The 17,312-nt window shown below is 55.0% G+C and overlaps 1 protein-coding gene across 5 annotated transcripts; it reads left to right on the top strand.

Annotated features, from left to right (window-relative positions):
* Positions 1-4,207: 4,207 nt before the first annotated feature.
* ADISSP (adipose secreted signaling protein) lies at positions 4,208-17,283 on the top strand. Of its 5 annotated transcripts, XM_048222257.2 has the most exons (7): positions 4,208-4,358; positions 8,311-8,356; positions 10,998-11,114; positions 12,492-12,634; positions 15,232-15,370; positions 16,265-16,387; positions 16,631-17,283. In XM_048222257.2, exons 3-7 carry the CDS (start codon positions 11,096-11,098, stop codon positions 16,729-16,731), a joined length of 525 nt encoding a protein of 174 aa, XP_048078214.1. In that variant the 5' UTR covers positions 4,208-4,358; positions 8,311-8,356; positions 10,998-11,095; the 3' UTR covers positions 16,732-17,283. The 5 variants fall into 5 exon arrangements, with proteins under 5 accessions (XP_048078214.1, XP_057168623.1, XP_026358909.1 ...); XM_057312640.1 differs by lacking the exon at positions 8,311-8,356 and having other exon boundaries at positions 16,265-16,374; XM_026503124.4 differs by lacking the exon at positions 8,311-8,356.
* Positions 17,284-17,312: the final 29 nt, after the last annotated feature.

Below are 17,312 nucleotides of genomic sequence, written 5' to 3'. Positions count from 1 at the left end.
TTAGGACAAAGAACATGTGCATTTCTGATCTTCATATTGTGAAATTTCCTCCACAAAGGCATGGCTCAGAGCAGAGGCTGAAGACTGGTTGCCCTGCTTTGGTTTGCACAGTGTCATGTTTTTACAAACCTAACTGCTAATTTTTGTATTGATGAGGATGCGAGGCAACCGGAACTCTTGTACTCTGCTGATGGAGTATGAGTACAACCATTTCAGAAAACAGTGTGGCGGTTTCATACGAAATTAAACATATGCCTATGCTATTGTATCAGTTAGGGTTTAATTGGGGGAAGCACAAAGGATTTGTTACAAGAATCTGACTTGGGGTAACTGTTAAACAGTCTCTGTAAGACTGTTGCTTTACACCCAACGCTGAAGCTTAAAGTCCACAGGTCAGGCCAATGGGAAGGAAAGATGGATATAAAGTGGGGGAGAGAAAGGACAAGCTGGAATCCATGGGCATAAGCTGGAACCTTTGATGACAAGCCAGAACTCGTGTTAGTTCCCACTACCTCCAAACTTGATGATGTGGGTATCCTGCAGGAGAGGCTGGTGCCCTCTGGTATCTGGCCCAGGAGTCAAAGAAGCTGAAGGAGGATCCCGGGAAAGGGAGAGTAGGTGCAGGCCTGACTGTTATCCCAGGTCAATGACGTGAGCTGGCAGATCAGCAACAAAGTTTATGGGCTACAAACCTCCTCCCTAGATTTTGCAAGTGTACCAATACAGCCACTGCTTTTCTTCCACCCTCCAAAGGTCATGCAAAAATGCCTGTTGTGGCCCACCCTAATTGGAAGGGAATTCTGGGAAATGTAGTTCACCATAGCTAAGTTAATACATTATAAAGCGGCCACAGCTATGTTCCAGCAATTTCATTCCTCAGTATATGCTCAGGAGAAATACATATGTATGCTGATGAAGAAGACAGGTACTAGAACATACAGTACCGTTTATACTATTTTGGGGCCGGGCTTCTTTTGCTCAATATTGTCTGTGAGAATCATTCACATTGTTACATGTATTCAGCAGAGGTGGTTCTTCGTCATTGCTATAGACATGAACACAGTACGGGTTTTGAACTCATTCTATGGTTGATGGACACTTGGGTCGTCTTCAGTTTGGGGTTATTACCAATAGTGTTGCCGTGAATATTTGTATACATGTCTTTTGGCATGTAACCAAACCAGTGGATTGCTGGGTCAAAGCGTTGGTGTTTTCAGCTTTATTAGATACTGCCCAAAAGTTTTCCAACAAGGTTACAGTTTAATTTTTATTAAAAAGAATAGAGTCCATAACACCACGTGTTTGGAGCTGGAATGGACGTTTTACAGGTGTTCAATCTGTTCTCCTAAATTGGACTTGTTCTTAATTCCTTCCCATACAGCCCCAATCTCCAGGGAGCCTGTGGCTTTCCTCAAAGCTCTGCTAAGGCCCTCTACACAGGAAGTCCCAGGACCTGGGCACCACTCTGATGTTTAGTAGCTCTTGGTACACAGACCCACTGAACTGCAATGGGACAGCCATGTACCATCTAATCTAGTTTCCTTCCAGCACAAAGAATCACATTTTCTCTTGGAAGCTTTCCAGAACCATCTGTACTTACTGTGTTCTTGGGGTCTTCCCTGGGAGCCTATAGTCTCCCCAGGCATGGACAGCTGTGTATTGCAGGTCCTTCCAATTGGCTAGTCAGCGAGACTGCCCAGCACCGAGAAGTGTGAGGAGTGTTTGGCTGGGACAAGAAACCAGAGCTCTTTTTGTGTGGTGTACCTCCCATCCTGAACTGCAAGTACCTGTAACTCCAGAGCCTAGCACAGTAACTTGCTCACCATACACATTTAGTAAATATTTGTTTAAAGAAGCTGACAGTTAGGGGGGCGCCTGGGTAGTGCAGTCGTTAAGCGTCTGCCTTTGGCTCAGGGCGTGGTCCCAGAGTTCTGGGATCGAGCCTCGCATCAGGCTCCTCCGCTGGGAGCCTGCTTCTTCCTCTCCCACTCACCCTGCTTGTGTTCCCTCTCTCACTGGCTGTCTCTATGTCAAATAAATAAATAAAATCTTTAAAAAAAAAAAAAAAGAAGCTGACAGTTAGGAAACGGCCCCAGGCAGTGCCCAGTTAGCAGCTAGTCTCTGTGTCTGAAAGAGCCTACACCAGGGAGAGTTTTGAGGTGAGTTGTCTAGAAAGATATAAAAAAGGCAGGCCTTAGGGGCACGGGTGGCTCAGTTGTTAAGCGTCTGCCTTCGGCTCAGGGCGTAATCCCAGGGTCCTGGGATCGAGCCCCCCATCGGACTCCCTGCTCTGCTGCGAGCCTGCTTCTTCCTCTCCCATTCCCCCTGCTTGTGTTCCCTCTCTCACTGGCTGTCTCTCTCTCTCTCTGTCAAATAAATAAATAAAAAAATCTTAAAAAAAAAAAGGCAGGCCTTAACTTGGTCTTGAAGGGAGGGTGAGTTTTGCCTATGAGAGGAGAGTGGGAAGGGCATTCTACGTAGAAAGGTAGCATAAGGTAGGTATCAGGAAATCAATGTCTGCACAGACCCAGAAGGTAAAATCAATGTCAGAAAATAGGGATTGGTGGGGACAACAGCAAGTTGATGTGCCAGCCTCTGGTGCCAGGCTAGAATTTGAGTCCATGGAGTTAGATCTTCTGATATTTCAAAAGGGGAATAAGAAGAGAAAGAGGAGGAAGAGGAAAAAGAGGAAGAGGGAGAGGAGGAAGAAAGAAGAATAATTAGAATTTTTAAAAGCCCCATATGGGCTAAACAAAATATATCTATAGTCTGCTTTGGACCCATTGTCTGCCAACTTTAGAATCTGTAGCCTGCTTTGGACCCATTGTCTGCCAACGTTGAAGAATAGAATAGACATGGGCATGCAGGGTTTGTTTGTTTGTTTGTTTGTTTTGCGGGGGGAGCATAGTGGGGCACATGGAATGGTGGGGCTGGGTAGTTAGAAAGCATCTGGCAGGAGTGGACGGGCTGGGATTAGAATGTGGAAATCTCCCAATGCCCACGCTGGAGGGCAGTATCTCAAACGCCAGAGTGCGCACGAATCACCCAAAATGCTTCAAAAAGTTTGTGAAGCTCTGCTGGAGACAGTCCCAGCGCACGGAGGTTTTGGAGCAGGGGAAGGTGTAACGGAAACAATAGCTTAGGCAGATTAATTTACCAACAGTGAGGAGACCAGACACCATGGGATAGGTTAGGGACCATACAGATCCCGCGGAGGATAGGAGCCTTGGCGGTTCCCCAAAGGCAGAGACCGAGGTCCTTCTTAAAGGAAGCCGACCCTCAGCCCCGCCATACCATTTCTCCCCTAGGTACATTGGTTGGAAGGAGGGAACCTTGCGCAACGGAAGGCTCCCCGCAGGCAGTTTAGAGACCCTGTCACGGCCTGAGAAATGGGGGAGGGGAACTGTTGTTCAAGGACCGCCAGGCTGAGCAAGGGCTAGAACTCCTAAGGACCCTAGGGCCACGCCTTTAGCTCCAAGGCTCGGTGCAGGTGCCCACACCCCTCGGGGCGGCGCTGGGCTAGGCGCCTCCCGCTGCCATGGCGACCGCCTCCATGGAGACCAGGAGCCGAGGCTGCGGTCCCCTGAGGCTCATCCCGCTTGCCTTCTTTGTTCAGATGCTTATTCCGGCCGGCCCGGCTCCCAGGACGCGTTTCGAGTCCGCGCGAGAACCCTTCCTCCAAGGAGGGGGGATGGGTGGAAGGGGAAGAGGCTGAAACTCGGGGGTCGCAGAGTGGGAAGGATGGCGGGTTCCTCAGCTCTGGAACAGCACCTAGAGATGCCCATAACGATTACTGATGCAGGCTTGGAAGCCTAGGGAGAAAGGCGACCTTCAAATGCCCCACTATTCTGAGTCCCGCCTTACGGGCCCTCGAGGACACAGAAGCCAGGGGAGCCTCCTTCCGAGTTGGGGCCCAGGCGGGAGGTGCAAACTCCACAGTCGAAGTTGGGACACGGGCGGGGACTCTTCCAGAAGCTCCTCCTTCCCTCTCCTCTCTCTGGCCCACGCTGGCCCGGGGCCACGTCTGGCCGCCTGGCTGCCTTCATCGCGAGAATTCGCCAGGCCGTCGGTAGGTGTGGGCTAGCCTGTCGCAGCCGCGGGCCCGTTGCACGTGACACAGTGGCGCAACGCCTGTTGGCGGTTCTCTGGCGCCCGCTTATTGGTCGGAAGCGTCCTCGCCCCACCCCCTCGGTCTGCCAATGGGCGGAGGTGGGGGGCGTGCCCGTGAGGCGGGCGGCGGCGGTGGCGGCGCGGGGCTCCCTCCTCATGGTCGGCGTTGAGACCCCGCTGCCGCCGCGACCGCCACGACCGCCGCCGCGGTGGACCCTGCCCGACCGGCCCCGGGTGCGCCCTGCACGGTGAGACTGCTTCTCCTTCCGACATCTTCCGGTTCCGTCCCGCTCGCGGAGATTCCCACCGGTCCTAGGCAGTCGGTAACTGGGACCCCACCGGGCTGGGGCGGCGGCTCCGCTGTGGGGCCCGCACCCGGGAGTGCTCCCTGGCATCTGAGTTGGGGAAATGTCGGCCCGGAAGCCGCGGGTGACCGTTAGGTAGTGGAGCGGGGATGTTTTCCGCGGCGCGCTGTCAGGGGCACGTGTGACACAGTGAGGGCGGGGGCGTAATGGGGTCAGCATCGTCAGCATTCCACCCCCCCCCCCCCGGGCTATTGTCACCGCCTCGCTGTGTGACCTTGGACAAACAGCCTCTGAGCCTTTCGTGCCTGGACACCTTCAGGGAGGAGGGTGGTGAAGTCGTTGAGTGCGGGCTCCTGAGACTCCTGCGTCAGCAGAGGTGAGGGTGGGGAGGGCACAGGATTATCTCTAAGGGACAGAGCTGCCGCCTAGAAGCCCGGGAGGGGTGTGATGGAGGGAGAGCGTCTAGCTGCATCTGTCTCCCTAGACGATGAGAAAGGGGCGGTGATGGGGCGTCACACCCACGGGGATGGAGGCAGGAGAGGACAGGGTCCTAAACCCGGGCCCCTGATGTCTTTGGGGACTTGGCTAGCACACCCCCCCCCCCCCATCATCGCAGCAGGAGGGGTTTTATTTAGGTTCTGGACCAGGAGCCCTGCTGGACTGAGAAGAGAATCCTTGGGTTGCCTTTCCTCTTGAATCTTGGCATTGGCGAGATGGGCGTAGGGCATTTCTCTTCCCAGGAAGCTGAAGAAGGTCAGGGGCAAGTGCCATCCCCTGGACCTGGCCTGGCCTCTACTTCTTGGGGCCTTCAGGTGACAGGCTCAGGGCAAGACCTGGGTGGGACAGGCAACCTGGAGGCTAGAGGTGTCTAAGGACCCTCTAGCTGGGGGATGGGGGTTTTGAGGAGGGGATGCACTTTTTGGGGAGACACCAGGGTGTGGGATGGTGGGATTGTCTTCCCAATTCATCCCTGCTTGTGAGAAAGAGAACACCATACTTATCGTTGTACTTTTGGCCGGATGGAGGGAGGAGGAAATGGAGTCACATCCAGACAGAGTTGATATGAAACTGCCACAACCAAATCTGACATCCAGTCTTGCCTTTTCAGGCCTTGTTCTAGGTATGCAGTCCCCTCACTATGTGTTCAGTCCTATGTCAGGTTCTGGAGTCAGCAGGTCAGTGTGGTCTCAATGGGAACTCTGTTTACAAGCTTGAGCCTTTTCTTTTCTTTCTTTTTTTTTTTTTTTTTAAGATTTTATTTATTTATTTTGAGAGGCAGAGAGAGAGAGAGGGACAGAGGGAGAGGGAGAAGCAGACTCCCCACTGAGCAGGGAGCCCCATACTGGAGGCTCCATCCCAGGACCCTGAGATCACGACCAGAGCTGAAGGCAGACGCTTAACCGACAGCAGGCGCTTAACTGACTGAGCCACTCAGGTGCCCCTACAAGCTTGAGCTTTAATGAGAGGCTGGATAGTTCTTCCGCTGGACTGAGTGCTTAAGCCCCAGCTGGGGCTGGCCCTGTGGTACCTGGGATCTGGGGGCTGCTTCCAGGGCAGGGAGGTGGTATAGCAGTGCAGCTGTGCATTGGAGGGCAAGGGTGGCATGTTCTGGTGCTCCACTTTGCCAGGGACAGACTGTCTTGGCCCTCCCTCCAGTCTGGAGCCTTGGGCCCTAGCATGGGACAGTCTGGAGTAGCAGCTAGTACCCTGTGGGGCCAGAGTCTTGGGGGCTGAGAACTCTGGGTTTCTGTGTAACTCCATTTGTCCATCTGTTTGCTCACTTGCCATATTCCTGGGCCTCCTCATGCGAGAGGTTCCACGGGACGTGCCTGAGCCCTGCCCTGGGTAGGTTAACCTTGAAGCAGCCTTTCTCTGTAAAGCTGAGAGGGACCTCAGCTCTCTGTCTCCCAGAGAGAAGGTTCCTTCAATTTTCCTGAGAGTACTTAGAGCCAGAGAAGCTCCCCAAGACCCTTGTTCCAGCTTTCCAGCTCTCCCCATCCTGTGACTGTCCATGGTACCACGGGTGACCTGCTGACAGCCCAGCTTAGCTGGGGAGGGGGGTCCTTTTGTTTTTATTGTTGGGGTGGGGGCATTTCTCACAACATAATATACACTCTTCACATCTTCCTGTGGTTGAAGGGGACAGCAGACTCTCAGCAGTCTGCTCTCTGGCAATCCCTGGGGGACCTGGCTGGCCTGGGAGTGGGGGAGGAGAGAGGCAGGAGAAGGGAAGGGGGAGGGCAGCCCCTCAACCCTTGAGCTGTTTTCTGAGAAGCCTGAAGTCCCTGGGCACCTCCCCCCCCCCCCCCGCCCCCGGGCCATTCCTGACTGTTGCAGGATTAGCCCGAAGAGCCTCTTTCCTGGTGCTGCCCTGAAATTGCTGTTGCTTCAAAAAACCAGGCCTTCGGACTTTGCTTTTGCAAAGATGAGGGCGGAGTGGGGAGTGGGTCAGAGCTTCAGGTATCAGCTACACCAAACCCTCAGAGGAAGAGGTCACTGCTTATTCCTGTGTTACAGATGAGGAAACTGAGGCAGAGACTTGCAGTAACTTCCCATGCTGCCTGAATGTGAACCAGGACTGCTGGGCTCTGGAGCCCATGCTCCTGACCATGTCCCTGCTGTCTCTGTGGGGCTGTGCAGCTTGGGCCACATTCAGGACTTGGCTGGCACAGGAGGAGGCCTGGGGTTGCGAAGGGACCTAGCAGTTTCCGTGCGCACAGCTGCAGCAGGGGGAAGTGGATACCCTTTCCTCCCGCCTCTATTGAAGAATCATGTTTAGATGAGAATCTGGCTCCCAGGGGACAGCGATTGACAGGGCTTGCTCCTGAGAAAGAAGGCTTGCTTTTTCCAGCCTCCTCTGGGCCCTTTAAATCACTTGCCTTCCATCTCTGTGTTCTCACTGCCCAAGGGTTATAGGCATGCCTGAATGCCTGCTCTGTTCTGAGCTCTGGGCAATGCCTGAGGTGCTGGTCTTGGCCTCAGTGCACATACCATCTCAAGGGGAGTAACTGATGGTGGCAAGGCCAGAGTAAGGCCCAGTGGGAGGCCTCGAGCTATGAGATGGGGGGAGGGGAGTACCCTCTGGGGCAAGAGTTGGCTAAGAGAGTGGGGTAGGGAGTTCCTCTTTCTGAGAGCTTCCGGTGTAGAGTCACTGGCCTTGACATGTCACATCTACCTAGAGGGCACAGCAAAGGCCCATCCTTGGGTTCCCCTTAGTCTGGTCATTCATTCATTTAACAAATATAAACTGGACACAGCTGCTCCCTGCCAGGTACTGGGCTGGGTACTCGGGGCACAGCATTTGGCAAAAACATAGTCACTGCCCTGGTAAGGTGGGGAACATAAAATGATCCCAGAGGTGGGAAAGGGGATCCTTTTAAAGATTTTTAGGACCATCTTGGGATGGGAGGGGGTGGGAAGGGTTGTACTACCCTAAAAAGTCCTCTGGGGCTGAGACTGAGACTAAGATATGGGGTGGGGGACAGGGGATTGTTCCTGGTCAAAGGGAGGGCCTGGATGAGGCAGGCAAGCAATAGACAGTGGGTTGGTGGGGAAGACAGGGAGGGGGCCCTGCATATACTGGGTCAGAATATTTGGGGAAGGAGTCCCCAGGAGCCTTTGCTCACCAGCTGCTGGTTAAGAGTTTCACCTGTGGCTCCAGAAAGTGTCTTGGGAGCTGGGGGGAGACCTTGTGGACATTGGGCTGTCATTCCCAGAAGGCAGCTAAGGGGCTGCCCTTCTGGGACTGACCCCAGATGGCCCTGACCAGAGATAAGGCAGGGTGTAGTTCCCTTCCCTGCACTCTGGGCCTGGCAGCTAGCTTCCGGGGGGCGGGGGGGCCAGTGCTGGCCTGGGACCTGAGACTCAAGCCTTGCCTTTCCCTGTATCTCCCTAGGCCTCCTGCCTGGGGACTCTTGGTACCTGAGCTGTTTACCCTGCCGGTGAGGTGCTTGGGGCTGGGTGGGCTTCTCTCACACTGGGAAGTAAAAAGGGAGTTGAGAGTCTTGGGGGCTGAGAACTCTGGGTTTCTGTGTAACTCCATTTGTCCATCTGTTTGCTCACTTGCAATGTTCCTGGGCCTCCTCATGCGAGAGGTTCCACAGGACCTGCCTGAGCCCTGCCCTGGGTAGGTTAACCTTGAAGCAGCCTTTCTCTGTAAAGCTGAGAGGGACCTCAGCTCTCTGTCTCCCAGAGAGAAGGTTCCTTCAATTTTACTGAGAGTACTGAGAGCCAGAGAAGCCCCCCAAGGCCAGTGCAGATTGGTACCTAGGAGACCTCAAGGTCATGTCCTCTGCAGGCCCAGCCCCCAGCTGTGAGGTCCACCGTGTGGTTTCTCTTTCCTTGGATTAGCCAAGGTCATTCATACGTTACTCACCTCTAAATACTTCACTGCGCATCTCTGAAAAATAAGGACATATGTCTCTATTCCGTACAATTCCATTATCTCATCTAACAAGATTAGCTTTCATTTCTTAATGTCACCGCCTAAGATCCAGTCCCATTCATGTTTCCCAGTTATCCCCCAAACTTTTTTTTAATAGTTTTTAATAATAAATACCCCACTTATTTTTATTCTTGTAGCTGACGTGGTGGAAAAAACCAGGTCAGTTGGCCCATCGAGTACCCTGCCTTCTTGGTCTCTGTGTGTTAATTTAGAGCAGCGGTTGGCAAACTTTTTCTGTAAAGGGCCAGACAGTAAATATTTTAGATTTTGCAGGCCATGTGGTCTCTGTTGTAACTACTCGAAGTAGATTTTCTTTAGTGCAAAAGCAGTTTTAGACACCACGTAAACAAAGGAGCGCGGTTGTGTTCCAATCATATTACAGAAGACAGGCGGCTGCCGCAGGCCGTAGCTCGCCCAGCCCCTATCTCGAACAGCTGCCGCTACTTTATTTTTCTTGCAGTTTGGGGGCAAAACCAAAATGACGGGTCATTTGTTCCATAGAACGTGCTGCCTTCTGGGTTTGTTTCATGGCTTCCCCAGGGCTTGTCTCCCGTGTTCCACTCACCTCAGCGTTTCCCGCAAGCAGGAAGCTGGAGCTAGGGGCTTCCTTAGACCCAGGTTAGACATTTCAGGTAGGACCCCCCCTCAGCGATGCTGGGGCTTCATGCCACCTCCCCTTGGGAAGCCTCCGTGTGCCAGGCTGTCCCACTGTGAGTGACAGGAAACCACAGCCCTCCACTGCAAACTTTGTCAGTGGCCTGAAGAACGCCATGTGTCCCTGGCACTCGGGCATCTGTGAGCACCTACTTCTGTCCACCTTTGCCTTCCGGCTTGAGAATCTCCTGCCTCCCCGCCTCCAGCTTTTGTTTCTTTGGCAGTTGCAGAATTGCTTAGCATTTGGTTATTCCTTTGTTATTGAATAGCGGGAATTCTGTAAAGAGTTTTCCTTTAACCAGGCGGATGACTTGGTTACGTGAAAGGCTAAGGGGGCAGGCCGAATTATTTCTCTTTATTGCCAATTTTCTTTTCTTTCCTTTTTTTAAGATTTTATTTATTAGAGAGAGAGAGCTCCTGCGTGTGGGGTGCGGGGAGGGCAGAGGGGAAGGGAGAGGGACAAGCAGACTCTGCGCTGAACGTGGAGTCTGACTCAGGCCTCAGTCTCACCACCCTGAGATCGTGACCTGAGCAGTAATCAAGAGTTGGATGGCTAACTGACTGTGCCACCGAGACGCCCATCCTTATTGCCAATTTTCAGAGTAAAGAGTTAGGGTATTGCTACTGTCAGTGGTGACAAATGAGGGCTCAGGTTTGTTTATTTTGCTTTCTCTTTTTGTAATCTCTGTGAATGCTCCAATTTTATGTATTCCATCTGTTTTCATCAGTTGCACTCATTATTCTTGATGCTTAGCTGGTCCCAGCTCGGCGCATCAATGGGCAGCCTGCTCGCACAGGCTTCCTGGGGGTGCCTCCCATTGCCCCTGCCCTGAGGCTGCCCTTGGGGAGCTGAGCCATGAGGCTAGCCAGGAGAATCAGGCCAGAGGCCGAACGGGGGCATTCCCCATGGGGCAGCCCCTTCACCTGGCATCTGTTCTGTCTATGGCCCTGAGCCATCACCCGGAGGGAAGCTCCAAGGGCCCATCTTATGGGGGCCCCCATTCTTGCTCTCGTTCAAGCATTCTGCTGACTTAGACCTGGACCCAGCTGCACTGGGTGTGCATCCTGAATAATGGGGCATCTGGCTGCAGGAGGGTACAGCCCTTGGGGTTCCCAGCATGAGAAGTGGCCTCTGAAAAGTGCCAGTGATATCCCTTCCTTTCCAGGCTGTCCTTCGAGCCAGCCTCAGGTGGGTTGGGTACAAGAGTCCTGTACCGACGCCCTGGCACCCAGAAGCTGCAGCTGAGCACATGCTAGCGAGGCTCTGGGTCAGTAGGGCATCAGGGAGGGGTAAGGGCTCTCGGGGAACATGTAGAGGAGGGGGCAGAAGCCCCCCTTGCTAGAAGGTACAGGCATCCCTTGGCTGTTGAGAGCAGCAGGGGGTTGGGTCTTAGCGTCTTCCCTAAAGGGAGGTCTCTGCTTTCCTCCAGCCACGGGCCCTTGGCTGGCCCTGACTGCTGCCCTCCCGACTCCCCACCCTTCAGGCTCCTGCTGTTGTCCCTGGAGCATGGGAGGCTGCTGCGCTTGAGCGGCGGTGTCTGGCAGGAGCTGCGTGTCTTACCCCGTGGCAGGGAGGGCATCCATGGCTGCAGCAAACAAGGGTGAGTGCCTTCCTGGCTGGGCAGGGTTTGCACGAGTCTTCTAGGAGGCCCTGCGGGAGGGGTGTTGTTGCATGTGGGGCCTGCACTGGCTCTGTGTGTGTGTGTGTGCGTGTGTGTGTGTGTGTGTGTGTGTGTGTGAATTACATTACATCACTGTAATTATACCAGTGTTTGTGCTGGGTCCCAGGCCCTAGCAGGGAACCAGAGGACTCCTGCTGGCTCCTTGGTGTGCTGGTTTATGGAGGTGTGTGCCCTCTTGTCCCCATGTCCCAGCCTCCCTATTCCACTGTGGGGGCTGGGGGCATTAGAGCCTTGGGGTGAGCACTGAAGCTGACGAGGTAGGTAGGGCCACAGGAGGCCACAGAAGGGAATTTCGGTTTCATTAAGGGTCCAGAAAGGCTCATAGAGGGTTTTGGGTAAGGGAGGCCAGGGAAAATTTGAGGGTCAGTTCTGGGGGGCTCAGCAGGGGATGTGGAAGTGTTAGGCTGCTCCCTCCTGCCTCCCCAGGCCAGGCCTGGCCCAGCCCCTCCCACCAAAAGACTCTGGGCAGAGATCTTGGGAGGCCTAAGGGCTGTGGCTGTGGGCCAGAGAGGATTGGGGTCCTGCTCCGGGCAAGATGCGCCTCCCGCAGCCCAGGCCCTCACCCCAGCTCCAGCTGCTCTGCCTATCTCGACTCCCTGCCTCCAGGCCTTGGAGAACCTGACCCAGCCGGGGCCGGCTGAGGGCCTGTCTGTGTGTGTGTGAGGGGCTGGTTAAGTAGAGGGGGGTAGGGGGTCTTTGGGAGGGTCTGAGAGGTCCCCTGGGTACTTCCATCTTTCTTGCTGGTGATCAGAGATGAGGTTTAGAGCCTTTCTGGGGGGGCTCAGTGTGGTTTTTGGCCCCCTTTGTTTCTCCTACCTCCAGAAAGTTCCCATGGAGCCTGCTCCAGTCCCTGCCCCCCTCCTCTCTCAGGTTGGGGTCATCAGGACGGGCAGGCAGGGGCCTTGGCACTGCACTGACAGACCTGGAACCCAGGGCCTGGGGCTGAGTCTGCACTGTCTGGGGCTTGCTCACAGTCTGGAGGACTGTCTCCTTATCTCTGTCATCTGCCTCATCTCCTCTAAGTCAGGGGTCATACTAGCGAATCCCTGGCACACCCGTTCTCAGGGTGCTTATATTTTGTGGGAGGACTGGGCAGGTAGGGGGCCTTAAGCCTCATGACCCCTAGTATCCAGTAGGATGTGGCCTAGCCCTGAAAGGAGCCCAGCCAGTGGGTGTTGAGTGATATCAAGGGCAGTTGTAGGGAGTGGGGTGGGGGCATGGGGTGACATGGGGAGTTGTTTCCTGGGGGCAGAGAAAGCCAGCAGCCCCTGGAGCCCTCTCTTACTCTCTTCCTAGGCAACAAGCCCAGAGTCCGGAGTATCCGCTTTGCAGCAGGCCATGATGCAGAAGGCTCCCAGAGCCACGTCCACTTTGACGAGAAGCTGCATGACTCTGTGGTCATGGTCACCCAGGAGAGTGACAGCAGCTTTCTGGTCAAGGTACGTGCACACATCCCCCCATCATCCGCCTTACTCCCTCTGCCTCTTGCCTGGCCTTGCCTGGCTTCCTGGGCCTGTCTGTTCCGTTTCCTCTACGCTGGCTTCCGAGGCACATTTTTGTCCCTCCCTGGGCCTTGGTTTCCCTGTCTGTAAAGTGGGAGGTAGCGAGATCGCAATGAAATGAGTGCCTTTAGAATGTTACTCAAACAAGTGGAACCGAGCTGCTGTTATCAGTGTCACCCCGACAACAGCAATGGAAGGTGGTGTCAAGGCCAGAGGTGCCCTAGGCCTGGGTTCAGGTCCAGGTCTGCTATTCTGGCACTGTGCCCTAGGGCAGGTCATCTCCGTTTCCTCTTCTCTGAAATGAAGACAATTCACACCCCACAGAGTTGGTGTAAGAATGAGATGAAAGAATGTATGTGTGTCACGCAGGTGTGAGGCTAATTTTGCTGATAACAAGGTGTGACTCTCATTACCCTTCTTTGCTAAACCTCTGGCTGCTTTAGGCTCTCTGCACTATTAGTGTTTACTTATCACCCCATGTTTTCTGCTGGGTGGAGCGCCCACCTCTGCGTGGTCACACCTCACACACCCTCCAGCATGGCTTCTCCAATGGCTGGGGCACTGCCAGATCCCACATCCACTTGGGAGGGGCAGGAGGAAGTATCTGGAGGGGACAGACTGGTGGGGAAACAGGGAATGAGGCCCTTAGGTTGAACAGTAAGCCAGGGCTCCGGAGTTGAGCAGGAATGCCCCAGCAGGGGGAGGGCATCTGGTCCATCGAGACCTCCCCAAGGAGGGGCCCAGAGTCGTTATTTCTGCCCAACTGTAAAATCCTTGCTCTTTTCGTACAGCTGACCACTTCCTCCAGGGAATTAACGGAATGAACCAAAACTTTAAAGAATAGCTGCCTCTCCCCCTACCTCTCCATTGCAAAATCCATTGACATCCATTCAGGATAATTTGGAAGCTAGAGAAAACTATAAAGAAATTTAAAAGCACAATCATGCTATCCAGACACAACCATAGTTAATATTTTGATGTGTGTCATTTCAGCTTTTTTTTTTTTTTTGCTTCATTTCCAAAAAACAAAAAGCTGGTATCACAGCAGACACACTGTTTTTTGCTTGCTTGTGTTGTGAACCGTCTCCTGTCTATATCGGTAAATAATTTGCCCTGAGATTTTCCAACTGCCTGATGTTCCATTAAATGTATCATCATTGATTTAGCCGGTTCCCTATCCTGGTATTATGAAAGTTTCTATTTTTTACTGTTATATATAGGGCAGCGATGAGTGTTTTTTGCGCATCTCTGAGATTTCCCCTGGAAAATTCTGCAGTTGGTGCAGCTGGGCCACAGGGTCACCATTGGCAGGATAGCCAGGAAGCCCTCTTGAGGAGTGTGTCCTCCACCTGCAGAGTGTGGGAGCCCCACGGACTGACCTTTATCATGTGACGTGTCTGTCCCACTGAAGAGCTAACTGCTTCGTGCAGCCAGTCCTAACAAGCCTCGGGCAGGACTGTCCGGCCCTTGCAGGTGTGAGCACACCAGTGTGTGTGCACGTGAGTTGGTACAGCACGCACCTCCGCGCCTCTCGGACCACACCCTAAGCTGGCTTCCGAGGCACATCTTTGTCCCTCCCTGGGCCTTGGTTTCCCTGTCTGTAAAGTGGGAGGTGGCGAGATTGCAATGAAATGAGTGCCTTTAGAATGTTACTCAAACAAGTGGAACCGAGCTGCTGTTATCAGTGTCGCCCCGACAATAGCTGCTGCTGCCCGTTCAGCAGCCTCCCCAGCTTGTGTCCCTTCACACAGTGGGACTTACCAAGGTTGGCATCTGTTCCGGGGGGCACTGGTTGCCACTCATTATGTACGAACCACAGAAATGGCTCGGGCCAGGAGTTGGGGCTTTGGGCACACTGAGCCTTTGAGTGGGCGGGCAGCCAGGCACGTTCAGGTGCCGGCAGGGTTCACTGGCTGGTGCCGGTGGGCCAGCTCTAGACCGACACCGCTGGTCAAGTGTCTGTTTTTCTAATTCTATCTCTTTCATCCCGTGCGATCTGTGTTGCCCATTGTCTCCACATGAGTGACCAGAGGACCAGTGTTCCTGACCCCAGGCTAGTGGCTCTGGGCAGGTGCTGGCAGGGGTGGGAGAGGTGAATGGCCTGTCTTGTGGGACTTTGAGCTTTCCCTTGTGGACAATGGCAGGTGCTTGCTATGTGCCATGTGTGGCAGGAGTGGCCAAGAGGCCTCTGGAGAGCTTTACCCTGGTCACACTGTGTGGTCTTCAGCCAGCCATTGTCTGGCTTCCATTTCCTTGTCTATAAAATGGGCCACCATTTACTGTGGGGACCATGAAACTGATGCCAAGTAGCAAGCTGAGGGGATGAGGTCCTCAGGCAAAGGGCCTGGAGCCACTGGGCTTGGGGTGCGGACAAGCTGGAGTGCTGGAGGGAGTTAGACACCCCCCCCCCCGCCGGGATCCCTAAAGCAGCGGGTGCAGGGGCCCACAGGATCCTAGGTGGCAGGAGCTGCCAGGCCCTGGGGGGGGCTGGGTGTGAAGGTGCTTCCCTCTCTTCCCCCATCTTCCTGCTACAGGTTGGCTTCCTGAAGATCCTGCACAGGTACGAGATTACCTTCACTCTGCCCCCAGTGCTCAGGCTGAGCAGGGACGTCCGAGAAGCACCAGTCCCCAGCCTACACCTCAAGCTCCTCAGCGTCACATCCATCCCAGAAGGTGTGTCCCTTGCTCAGGGTGCTGGAGGCCTGCCCTCCTCCAGCAGGGCCTGGATGTGAGTGGGAGTGAGAGCATGGGGTGCTTCCTCCCCTCCCCCCTTCCAGGGTGGATGGGCAATTCAGCAGTTGGGGGACATGAGGCTCCTTTATGGGCTTGCAGTGTGGCTTTCTGGCAGGTCCCCTAGCCCAGGCCTTGCTCCTGGGCGGAGGTCCGTGGGCTCACTCTGTTGGCCCGGGCCTGTGCGTCACCTGAGAGTTCCCTCAGTGAGGAGCTGGCTCTGGGCCACCAGCTCTCCCTCCTGCCTGCCCCTTAAGACAAATCTGCCAGAGCTCCAGGAATCCTGGGCAGCTACCTCCTAGCACCCGCCAGTGACAGGCTTTGGACTTGGGGCTGCTTCTCCCTCCCCTGCCAGCTTTAGGCCCTCCCCTGCCCCCCCACCCAGAGGCTAGGGTGTCAGTTTCATAGTACGCTGACACCCCAGCTTCAGTTTCACGTCCCCCTACTTCCTCTTCATGACCTTGCCCTTAAGTGGATTGGGCGAGCTCCCTCAGGCCTTTCCCTCTTGCCACCTGATCTGCTGAGGGGTTGCCCTGTCCCTCTTCCCCATCAGCCTCTCTCCCTGCCTGCCTTTTTGGGGAATCAGCGGGCCTTCCTCCTGGAAACCTGAGTTTGACCCTTGGAGCCCTCATGGGGTTGTCCACAGTCTGGAGGCACGTAGAGCTCAGTGAAGAGTGGGAAGTTTCCAAGGCCTGTTTGCCCAGCCCTTGGGGGGATAGTCCTGGGCCATCCTTCGTCCTTTGGAGGAGGTGGCCAGTCCTGGTGGCAGGTTGAGGCCAGTGAGTGGTGGGTGGGGTGGGGTGGGAGAGACCACGGAGGTGCTGATGACCTGGGCAGGTTACAGCGTCAAGTGTGAGTACTCAGCGCACAAGGAGGGCGTCCTCAAGGAGGAGATGCTGCTAGCCTGTGAAGGGGGCACCGGCACCTGCGTGCGAGTGACAGTGCAGGCGCGTGTCATGGGTGAGCATGCGAGCCTTGGGTCTGGCTAGAGGAGGGAGGTGTCAGCTGGGCTGCAAGGGGTTTCTGCCCTCCCTGTCTGAAAAAGGGGTCCTTGCCCTGGCCCGGGGTTCCCAGGTGCCTTTCTCCCCACCTCCCTAGCAGACCCCAGAGGGAAGGTAGACGGGGGTGTGTGTGGGGGTGTCTCCTAAGCGTGGCTGGGCCCAGGGGCTAGCCTGGCCTCCTGATTTGTCACCTGCCTTGCAGACCGACACCACGGCACACCCATGCTGCTTGATGGGGTCAAGTGCGTGGGTGCTGAGCTAGAATACGACTCAGAGCACAGCGACTGGCACGGCTTTGACTGAGGCCTGCGGCCCTGCGCGCCTTGGGGCCCCACAGCCTTAACCCCCACCTCATCTCCCCGAATGCTGTGTGATGGTGTGGCTCCCTCACCCCTCCCTGGGGTGGGGGTGGGGGTGGGGTGTCCAGGGGCCTCTCACCTCTGCCTTCATTGTGCCGCCTCCCTGCCTCTCCTGCGCCCTCCTCTCCCACTTCCTCCTCTCCGTGTGCCTCAGCCTCCTGCTGGAAGAAATGGGTTGAGCTCCCAGGGAGGCTATCTGAGGAGGGGAGGGGGAGGCCTGGGGTGGGTTCTGCCCTCCCCCCACCCCAAGCCATAGGGGCTCTAGCCAGGGCTTGGGAGAGGAGGGAGCTGGCTCTGTGACGACATCGTTGTCACTCCCATTACTGCTGCTGCTGTCTGGCTTTTGCCGTCCTGTGCCCCCTCCCTCTTTCTTACTGCTGTTTGCGCTCAGTAGGAGGGAGGCACAGTCCCCAAGCCCTAACCCCCAGGTCTGTGTTACTTGGTTTTTAAAGGACTGGTTGGGATAAAACCCTAAAGAAATAAAACTTTCAGTGGATACCAGAGGCCAGCCAGTGTTTGTTCTCC

Source organism: Ursus arctos, unplaced genomic scaffold (assembly GCF_023065955.2).
Source record: "Ursus arctos isolate Adak ecotype North America unplaced genomic scaffold, UrsArc2.0 scaffold_16, whole genome shotgun sequence".
Taxonomy (NCBI): domain Eukaryota; kingdom Metazoa; phylum Chordata; class Mammalia; order Carnivora; family Ursidae; genus Ursus; species Ursus arctos.
This window is presented reverse-complemented; position numbering and strand designations above follow the sequence as displayed.

What these genes read in the sequence shown, in the direction of transcription:
- ADISSP (XM_026503124.4), top strand. An exon ending in ACAGCAGCTTTCTGGTCAAG is followed by an intron (nt 12,635 to 15,231) that starts GTACGTGCACAC and finishes TTCCTGCTACAG; the next exon opens with GTTGGCTTCCTGAAGATCCT. An exon ending in AGTGCAGGCGCGTGTCATGG is followed by an intron (nt 16,388 to 16,630) that starts GTGAGCATGCGA and finishes CCTGCCTTGCAG; the next exon opens with ACCGACACCACGGCACACCC.